At 31.3% G+C, this 11,191-nt stretch overlaps 1 protein-coding gene across 12 annotated transcripts; it reads left to right on the top strand.

Moving 5' to 3' along the window:
* The first annotated feature begins 587 nt into the window (after window positions 1–587).
* Window positions 588–5,974, top strand: LOC109791739 (nuclear transcription factor Y subunit A-10). 12 transcript variants are annotated; one of them, XM_029269964.2, is made up of 7 exons: window positions 588–626; window positions 1,070–1,132; window positions 1,220–1,521; window positions 3,061–3,170; window positions 3,259–3,327; window positions 4,329–4,469; window positions 5,123–5,974. In XM_029269964.2, the coding sequence occupies exons 3-7, from the start codon at window positions 1,272–1,274 to the stop codon at window positions 5,531–5,533; spliced, it is 981 nt and encodes a 326-aa protein (XP_029125797.1). In that variant the 5' UTR covers window positions 588–626; window positions 1,070–1,132; window positions 1,220–1,271; the 3' UTR covers window positions 5,534–5,974. The 12 variants fall into 12 exon arrangements, with proteins under 12 accessions (XP_029125797.1, XP_029125798.1, XP_029125800.1 ...); XM_029269965.2 differs by having other exon boundaries at window positions 590–626; window positions 1,070–1,136; XM_029269967.2 differs by having other exon boundaries at window positions 605–626; window positions 1,070–1,136; window positions 1,272–1,521.
* Window positions 5,975–11,191: the final 5,217 nt, after the last annotated feature.

Genomic DNA, 11,191 nt, shown 5'->3' with positions numbered 1-11,191 from the left:
AAAATTATTGCTTGCTTGAAATCATTCTTTAACATACTCTTTAAATATAGTATTCAGTTAAAGTGGTATGTATAAAATTTTAGATTTTAATTTTAGTGTGATCATTGTAATTTTTGCATAAAAAAATTCATCTAAAAAAATATTATCCAAATCTAATTCAATATAATTTACTTTTTAAACTAACGAATTTAATTTATTTATAAAAAAAATGAACAATTATGTAAGATAAAAGTATAGTGTAACTGTCATTCATTTATTGAAATACTTCATAAAGTTATTAATTTCAAATTAACATTAAATATACTTCTATTTTTCACTTTACTCGATTATTTTAGGTTGGTAAGTCTCAATTCTATGCCATCATATGTTATGTTTTGCTGTTAGAGGAAGTGGTGAAATACTGACAAATACACAACAATTTATGTTACTAAAAATATGTAAAATATATGTATCATTGTGTGAAATACATTAAAAATATGCTAATTTTAAAAATGTAAATTATTATAAAATAATCTTAAAATGAATGACAAATTTATAAATAATAAAATATAGAAGAACAGAGTACTAAAAGGAGGCATCCATTTGATCCACCAATGCCAAAGACCATTGGTTTCTAGTTAACACATGTACGATTTCTCTTTGCCCCCTTTTCACTTTGCTTATTCTTTTCTCTTGAGCCTAAGTGTAGTGTGTGTTTTGTAAGTACCGACATCACTCCAACTTAATGGGGTGTTCATCTACTTCTTCGTAGAAACCGATGCTGCTACTCATTCTTCTGCTTTTACCACTCACTCTGAGAAGTGAGTGCTCTCTCTTTCTTTGTTCCTTCTTGTTGCAACTAAAGAAGGGTCTTCTCACTCAATCTATTGAACTAGACTTTCACTCTTGTGCTCTTTTTGCATGTCTTTTTCTCATCTTATCTTCACTTTCATAGCATTAAAGTTTTGAGTCTTTATAGCTTAGGCTCACTGGAACAATCTTAAACTTCTTTTTATGGAATTCTATTGACATGCTATGTAAATTAAAGTGTTGTTTTTTCATGTCTATTTTTCTTCTTCTTTCATTTCAGCTCATTTTTCTTGTTCATGTTGATGACCGGATAAAATCTGAGGCAGAGCTAAAGAGAATCTTGGTAGGTAGGCATGTCTCCTTGTTATTTCTCTTTGTTGAAAAATTGTTCTTTTAAGTGTCTTATTACTTGTCTTGAACTTGCTTATAGGAAGTAGTTTACTTTATTAACTGGGTGATAAGTCATTGTTTGGAGGCTATAGATGGCGATGCAAACTGCTTATCTGAAAGAACATGAAGGAATTGTTCACAATTCTGTTGGACAGTTGTCGGCTCCGTGGTGGAGTGCCTTTGGATCTCAATCAGTTTATGGGGAGTATTGTGGTCAAATCAAACCCTTTTCATTGGATATTTCCAATTGTGTAGAACAATTTTCTTCCGGTAAGCAAACTGTACGAGGAGTGGAACAATTGTTGGATAAAGGACATGCAACCCAATTTACCATCTTTCCAGGTATTTAATTTAGTTTTGGATGTATGTCTAAGTTTGAGTTGCATAACATGCTAGTCCTGTTTATACCAAATTACAATTTTATGTGAGTTGTGATACTTGTTGATGGGGTTATTTTATGGTATTTGTCTAAGGGAATATTTTATGAGGGTTATTTTATAGGGTTATTACACAAACATACTTCACAATGATGAGATATTGTCCGCTTTGGGCCTTAGCCCTCACGATTTTTCTTTTGGTCATTACTCAAAAGGCCTCTCTATCATTGAAGTATGTTTATGTTATATAAGTTATTATTTCTTGTTTTATTTTATCGATGTGGGAGTTGTTTGTATCCCAACACTTGTAACTATACATAACAACTCATATAAGTTATTGTAACTTGATGTCTTGTGATACAGAAACATGTAAGTAATACAATTTGCCTGTGTCTATTTTGGAGAAATCTAAATCCAAGGAAGCTGCAGATTTGGGTGGCCTACCTTCTTTAAAAAATTAAAATATATTTTTGTGTGAACTAATTTCATTTTGCATGTCTGTGTGTATGGGGGTGTGTGAGAGAGACAGAGAAAGAGAATCCTAGTGGCACTGAAATTACTACTGAATCTCCTAACTAGTAGCTATGGATTTACTTGGGATGTCTAATGAGTTTATGGTCTTATATGTTGTAAAAAGATCTGTCTAAGAGAGCATTGTAGTAACAAAATAGGTTTGAATTTTGAGACAACTTTTTTTTTCAGTTACTTCTTATGGGACTTTTCCTTTGCCCCCATATCATGAGTATCATTGGCTAATATATATACTTTGGAAGGAAGTCTATTGAGATCTATTGTTATTATTGAGTTATCATGATATTGTGCCTATATGTACAGATACGTACAATATCATAACAAATCAATCTTAATAATAACAACAAAAGATCTCATAAGACTCAATAAAGTCAATAGAATTAGAAGTAACAGGCCAAGGTGGGGAAGGTAATTTGTCAAAATTATTCTCTGTCCTCATGGAAATTCAAAGTTGTAACATGCTAAACGAGGAATGCTAAGAATTAACAATCATTAGGACTGAAGTAACATCAATAAGATGCATTCACTTAGAGTTTTACACACATTACATGCACGGTTTATCATGAATGAACCAATGCCTTCATAGAGAATGATTCCCGCCCCACTCTTCTTTTCTTAAAAGCTAAATGACCTTAAAAAGTGCTGATAAACAAACTATCAGAAGAAAAATTAAGTTCCATCACTCTTATTTAGAAGATAAAATGAGATTATGTATTCTACCCATAAAAACAAAGAGAGATTATGCAGAAATAAGGTCTTTCTACCTTCAAAGAAACTTGCATTTAATGTTCTACAATGATTTTTTTGCATGATTTCTAAATAAAAAATTTTGCTCTAGTCTCCAGTAGCATTTTTGGTTGCTTTAAATTTAAACTATCACAGTTTTTTCTCTTTTTAATTTTTGAAAGTGAGAAATTTTGCAGCATTCAACACTTAGAACTTTCATATGACTGATCAGACATTTCTTTTTCAGATGATAGTAAAATGTCGGGTGATGCACAAAATCCTCAGGCAACCTTATCACTGCAATCACCACTTGCTGAGCCCCACAATCGTTTTGAGATAGGGTTTAATCAGCCTATGGTAAAACTTCTCACAAAAATACTCTTGGTCGTGTTAGTATTTTATTTTTGACAGACATGATTTAAAATGATCGGCATGTTCTTCCCAGATATGTGCAAAATATCCTTACATGGATCAATTTTATGGGCTCTTCTCAGCTTATGGACCTCAAATTTCGGTTTGTCTTTACCTCAACTAGTTTCTCAATCTATCTAAACCATGCAATGCTTTCAACATGCTTATAGGGTGTATGCATACACAAGAAAACAAGAATTCAATACATACAGCTATTCATCCATGGTTCTGTGAATCTTATACAGCCTTTTAAAATATAATCAAGTGGAAGTGGATCGTGGAATATGTTATTACTGTGTTTATATGTCTGCATACCCAATATGTACATGATCATGTGGATGTGCAGTTAGACATGTTCAAAAAGGTTAATGAGTTTTAGGCAATAAGTTTGAAACAAATGGCAAAGTGAATAAGCTATTTCTTAGAGAAGAAAAAGATAACTCAATAAATTAAGAATGGTTCTAGTAATTTTTCACCTTGAGTAATGTCTTAACAAACCTATAATCATAGATTAATAAGTTCCTGTATATTTGTCAATATGCTTCATATATCCTGTTCTCATCTACTTGTAGTTGTGATTTTTGTGAATTAAAGCTAATAATTTTAAGAGAAAAGTAAGTACCATGTTATTCTCTGATACCAAAGCATAGGAGAGCAATATAAGTTTTATGTAAATTGAAAACATGTTAAGAGAAAAGGCTTTATAATTGAGAGAAAAGACAAACGAAATACAATGATTTTGGTTATGGATGTGGAAGGTGATAATATCAAGTTAATATTATTATGACAAATTAGAAAACAATTGAAATGCAATGAATTTATTGCCTTGACATTAAATTATAATTGAGAGAAAAGACAAAGTAACGAAATACAATGATTTTGGTTATGGATGTGGAAGGTGATAATATCAAGTTAATATTATTAAGACAAATTAGAAAACAATTGAAATGCAATGGATTTTTTGCCTTGACATTAAATTATACATTGCATTCTGTGTTGCAATTTATGTGTGTATTCATTTTCTGCTTTTAGTTAATATTTGTTTACCTGCAGTAAATATTTCACTATTTATTAATTTATATGTATCTGTATTCAATAAATTAGGGGCGTATAATGCTTCCAATTAACATGACATCTGATGATGGACCAACTTACGTAAATGCTAAGCAGTATCATGGAATCATCAGACGCCGGCAGTCACGTGCAAAAGCTGTTCTTGAGAACAAATTGATTAAACGCCGCAAGGTATGATCCTTTGTAAGGTTATCCCAAACTTTTTTTATGCTAAAACTATTGAATGAATGTGGCATAACTTTGAAACATTTTAGTTGCGATAGGGTGCTTTGACCAAATTTATGTGGAAGGTGTTATATTTTCATTTTGATGCAAAGCCTTTTGTGCTTATAAAAACAAGACTAGAAACAATAGGGGAAGGAAGAAGTGAAGAACATTTTGTTAGGTGCATGACATAGCAATTCACTTCTATTCTTATTTGTGTCAAGCAGAAATAATATGACGATGAGTTATAAGGAAAGTACCAATACATCAAGTTGGAATTATTAAATAATAATTTTATAAAAAAGGCAGTTTTATATTCAAGTCCAAGCACAAGTATTCAAGGGACTTAGCTCAGTTGGTTGAGCAGAGTGCATGGATTATTGTAATCCCTTTAATAATGAGTTTGATTTCCACATTTAAAAAAAAAAATCCAAGCTCAAGTATTATATTATTACAACCAAAGATAGTGATGATAGACATCAACATGCATTTCCTTTATTCAGTCAAGAGACAAATCACTTACATTCTTTCCTCATGACAATGTTTGACTACTTGTGAAACAATTTTCTTTTCCTCTTGCCATTTTGTATAGTTATATTTGGCTTGTGTTTGTGTTGCAGCCATATATGCATGAATCACGCCATCTACATGCGATGCGGCGACCAAGAGGATGTGGTGGTCGCTTCTTGAACACAAAAACTTCTACAAACGGAAATGGTAAAAAGGAAAGTGAAGCAAGTAAAACTGGCAGCCGACAGTTGCATTCCAGTGCCTCTCAGAGTTCTGAAGTCCTGCAATCTGAGGTTGGAACTTTAAATTCATCGAAGGAAACAAATCGAAGCAGTCCAAATATCTCTGGTTCAGAGGTGACCAGCATATATTTGCGAGAAGGTTTTGATAGCTTTTCTGTCAATCCTCTTGGATCTTCTGTCCACACTTTAGCGGATATGATCGGTAGTGGACATGGTATTATCATGCCCACTAAATGGGTTGCAGCAGTACCAGATAACTGTTGCAACCTTAAAGTTTGATTAGCGAGGAGACTAGTGGGTTTGGTGCTGCAATGTCACACCACCAAACCCCATCTTGAAAGCAACTAGATGAAGAAGTTCTGTTGCAGTTTCTTGTGTTTACTGTGATGAATTTCGTTATCGAGGCCTGCCTCTACATCTGGTTTTAGGCAAATCATTCTTGGCTGCTGCTTAGGCAACTCATCCTTGGCTCATTATATTTATAGTACTGTCTTTTTCCTTCTGCACAGGCCTGCCTTGTCATGGCTTGGTATCCTGATGCAGTAGACTGTGTCTGTTTGTATTAAATAACATGAATTCTGGCTCCATGTGTGGCTTTTCTAGTCATGAATGCGTGACGTTTTATTCTGGATTTCTGACTTTGTGTGGAACAATGTAACATATAACTTTGGATTCTGATCTTTGTTAGAAGAATAAAAGTAGAGCATTGATCTGGACTTACCCTCCTTTGAAATATTAAATTTTTATTATCTTTTGTGTTTGAAAAATATGGACACTGTACAAGAAGTCACAAGCAGATGTGATGTCTTAATTTCAGCTTTTAGAGAAGCTCAATACTTCAAGGCATTTTACCTTTTTTTTTTCCTCCTATGAGTATTTACAGAAAAATTTATGCACATAAGACTAGTGTGAACTTATTGAAAACCATATCAATCAGTTAGCTGAATAATGAGATTGACTAATCCCCATATATTATTCTCGTTAGAAATGGATATCAAGAAATATGTTTCGTTTCCATTAGGGCAGTTCATTTTATGATCTGGTGAACTTCTTTCATTGATGGGAATAAGTGGAGGTTCGGTTGAAAGCTCTTTCATGAAGAGGATTTCTTTTATTCTGCTTTAGATGTCAAATTCAAAGCTCACATGTTCAATAGTTTTAAACTATTTAATGCCATTTATAGATTGTTTAGCATGAGATATGGAACCCATGCATGTCCATAATGTAGGAAATTATGTGGCAAGTTCCTACTTCCAAAATGTAGTTATGAACGTCAACAATATAATTGAACTAACTCCAAAATTATTAAATTCTTTATCAACCTTATTTTTTAATTAAATAAATTAATCTTTATATATTAAACATGAATCGTTATTTTGTGTGAGAGTATTTTTAGAGACTTTTCTTTGATAGGGGGTTTGTAGGGCGATGAGAACTATTAGAGAGATGGTTGGTGAATCTCTTCAACTAGCCTGATTGTGTTCTCAATCTTCTGTTGCACATATATGATATTTCAAAAGAAAATAGTCTCAGGGAATATTTTACTAACGTGTTTGTTCGGTGTTTCAAGTTACTCATAGGTGCATCCACCATATTTTATACAACATCTTCTTCCATGGGCTTGTATTTTTCAAAACTTGAAAACGATGGAGGGGGAAGGAGTATGAGTCGCACCACTTCTTAGAAAAGATAAGTAAGAGAGGTGAAGAACTTGTCGCAAAGAGAAATTATTGAATAAGAGTTCATAAGAAGATAATTTCTCCATGAGAGAGAACTAAACTTTTGGAAGAAAAAACTTAATGTTATTTCTCATAATATGCTCAAAAGTGACACCCAAGTATAAGGAAAAGAAATATATAATTTGGTTAGCTTGGGGCATAATCTATACTAACCTTAATTAAGTGTAACCAATGTTAGTTAACTTGTACTCAAACTAACTAACTCTAGACAAAGTCATATGCTTGATTACAGTTTGTTAAAACTTATTGGATTCTTGAATGAACCATGAAATGATAAAAAAATCTTAGGAGGAACTAGATTGTTGTAGCTTCTCCTTCAAGTTTTTTCCTAGATCTTTTCCTTCTTGACACTCCTCAAGTTTTTTCAAGGTTTCCAGCGGAGGAAGAAACCTTTGAAATTATCTTCAATGGTGAAGGATTCTCTTCAAGTGGTGCCACTTCAAGGAATTAAGGAAGAAGACAAACCACTTCAAATCTCACTACACTCTTAAGAAGGAGATAAAAGAATTGGAAGTAAATCAAAGTGAGATTTAAGCTTTTGAGAGAGAGAATTCTAAAAGAGAATTTTGGTCAATCTCAATAAATGCTCAAAATTTATGTACAAGTGGTTACAAGCACCTATATATAGAGTTTAGGTAGCTTGGAAAGGAAGCTAGACATCTAGGAGACACTTAGATCTAATTTCACCAATCACAAACAAGTTCTAGGAGACATGTTTATAGACATGTAGGAGACAACTAGATCTAGAAGAGCCAATGAGTAAGTGCCAAGTGTCCTCTTGTCTTTAGGTGGTTGGAGAAATAGTTCTAAGGGTGGAGATGAACTAAGGTGGGTGGCCAAGGTAACCTTGGCTTATCTTAATCGAACCCAAAACCAAGGATTTGATTTGCTTTGGTTAACCAAATGAAGATTAAGCCAAGCCAAATCAATTCCTTGGGCCAAGAGAAGAAAAATAAGTCAAATATCACTTTTGTCTATTTTCACATCTTTACTACTTTCACACCATATAGAATGGGTATTACCACACCACTAGAATGACTACTTCTACTCCAACTACCAAACTTAAGAAAACTAAAAATGTTGACCATTAATACAAGGTCAAAAAGAATACATTTCAATAAGGAACATGCCTCTAAATCTTAAAGGCATGACCTACAAACAAGGAAACATACACCATTAAATACAAGGACAAAAATAACATATACATTCAACTACTACATACAAATGAATGAAAAAAAAAACTATACAAAGTATATACAATAAAAGACTAGGCAACTAGGAAGAGAACACATATTTTATGCTCATGGTAAACATAAGTCTAAGAAACACATTCTCTTTAGTAGCTTCTTCTAGTCTCTTGGCCATAGACCTTGTCAAAGGTCCTATGGTCTTCAAGGATGGTCCTCCATCATGATACATCTTGTCTCCTCCATGAAAGTGACATTTAACTTGCTTGTCCAAGCAAGTGAAAGTATACTCTATTGGGTCATATGTCTAATGAGATGTTCATGGGTCATTCAAGTCCAATAAATCCAAATCTTCTTTTCTTAGTTATACCTCTTAAAATACTAATTACAAGAAAATAAATTTCTATGCTACTTGACCCAAAAATATAAGGTAAAAAATTAAGAACATATTTACAAAGAAGAATATTAATAAAGAAGAAAATAAGCTATTAAAAGTAACTTAGTTTAATAAGAATTTGGGTCTTCTTTATTCAAGTCCAACCCACTTCTCTTAACTCCTTTAGAGTTTGACCCCTTGACATGATGTCATAATATAATTTTATTAATTTCTTATTAAATTTGATTTTTATTTATTATAATTATTTATTAATTAAATATTCAAGTTTTAAAAATAAATAATCAATAAATAAAAGTATTTTTTATTATAATATAAATTATTTATCATAAATCTGAAATATAATTTATATTTTAAAAAATATTTATCTATACAAATTTTGAATATTATTTATATATTTAAATAGAGTATTTATTTATATATAATTTAGTATAAATTTTAATCACCTATAATAAACATGTATGTGCATTATACAAGTTAAAATATTAGTTATCTAAAAAAGAATCTTAAATGACACTTTTGCAATAAAATGCTTTATAAAGAATGACATTATTTACGCTGCATTTGCTTAGTAGGTGCATCGCATTTATTTAGTAGGTGGATCAATGATCTATAAATTTAAAATCATTAGATCAATGAAAATAATGAATGATTTAGATTAATTTCCTTTTTTTACTTATAGTTTTAAATTTAAATTATACAATAATGTTAAATGTCTCTTTTGACCATAGAGTTGTTAACTCGTTTAAAAAGTTGTCGTCTTTGATGTAGCAATTTCCAATAATGTTTTTCTTTTTATATTTGAAAAGAATTTGTCTTGTCAAAAGAGAGGACAAAACTGTAATTGACAGTGAAAAAAATGAAGATGGTAGTTGTTTGTTATCTCATATGACCATATGCATTATCAAAAAAATGCCAAGAAAATACAAGAAGGGAGAAATATTAAATTGTGAAACAAAAGTTGGCTTAAATATTTTTTTAGGACTCTAAAAAATTTTTGTTTAACTTTTGGTCTCTTTAAAATATTTTTTTAGTCTTATTATGATTGTTTTCATTATTTTGGATGACATGTCAAGTATTTGAATACTATTTCAAGTGAATGTCACTTAATGTTTGAAATGTCATCTAAAATAATGAAAAAATCACAATTCAGACTAGAAATAAAAAAAAATAAAATTACAAGAACTAAAAGTTAAACAAAAATATTTTATGGACAAAACACAAAAATAACTATATTTTAATGAACAAAAAGATATTTAAGCCAACAAAAGTTTTGTCAAACACTAGAGGGAGTTGGGTCAAGCAGTTACATGCACCATAGTGGTGGAGAGCATTCTCACTCAATGAGACTCATCTCCCAGAGCAAGCCTTCAATGTATGAAGGCCAAAAACCCAAGTTTTGTATTCTCGCTCAGTGATGCACAAGTCGCTTAGTAGAATGCATACTTGTGTTGAAGAAGATAAAGAGTCATTGAGCGACATCTATGTTATTGAGTGAGAGCGACTTGTAGAGAGGTGGGGATGTTGAGTCAAGTGGACTCGCTTGGTGGTTTTAGTCACAAAATGTTGTGGTCCTTAAGCAAGAGATCCTCGCCTAGCAAGAAGAACCCTAAGAAGGTTGGTTGCTCAATGCAATTGAACTTGCTTAGTAAGGAGTCATAAAGGGCTTTGGTCGCTTAACAAGTTAAGGCTTGTTGAGAAAAAAATCTTATTTTCTTAATGTGTTGTAACTTATCTAATGATTGTTGTTCGTAATGAACTAGTAATCATATGAGATAAATAGAGTTGATTTATATAATGATGTTTATCAAATGTTGTTAAGTTGTAAGTTGTTAATGAGGATGAAGTTGAGAGGACATGTTATTTATATTACGATGTTGAAAAGTTGAATGATGAGGTGTTGAATGCAGTTTAAGTTGAAAAGATGTAAGTTGTGAGTTATTGTTTAAGTTATGGTGTATGCATCTTATGCAGGTTTTTAAGTTGAAATTTACATAAAAATTAGTAGAGAGAAAAGTTATTTTAAAAATTAAAATATCTCATTATGTGAATATAAGTTGTTGTGCTCTACGAGTTCAGTGTTGAACCCTTTAGTGAATGTTGCCTCCTGATTGAAAGGTTATTTTTAAAATTGTCTCCTTTAGATTTAAAAGTTGAAACTATAATGCTTTTTAGTCACTATATAACTTCTATTTTTAATCTTTGAAAATAATTTAGTTAATTAGGTTCGGGAAGAAATAAATCTAATAAAAACCTTAATGACTTTCTTTTAAATAAAAAGGTACAATAGGTTATGTAACCTCTAAATCTCATTTGTACCTAAAAATGTAAAACTTGAAAACATAGAACATAAGATATTTTAAATAATTTATGCAACATTTGAAATTATAAATTCTCATTACCCAAAGGTAAAGTAATAATCATATACCATATTGTATCATTGTATATCAAAAGAGGGACATACACTATAAATACATACGACCTAATTGTAATTTTTTTCAATAAAAAAAAGACTCACATATACATTCAAAATGACCAATCCAATTATACTCCAAAAATATCATACGACAAGGAAGGAAAAAAACTATAATTAGAAAAAGAGCATGTCAATGATCCT

Source organism: Cajanus cajan, chromosome 7, assembly GCF_000230855.2.
Source record: "Cajanus cajan strain Asha chromosome 7, NIPB_CcT2T_4, whole genome shotgun sequence".
Lineage (NCBI taxonomy): Eukaryota > Viridiplantae > Streptophyta > Magnoliopsida > Fabales > Fabaceae > Cajanus > Cajanus cajan.
This window is presented reverse-complemented; position numbering and strand designations above follow the sequence as displayed.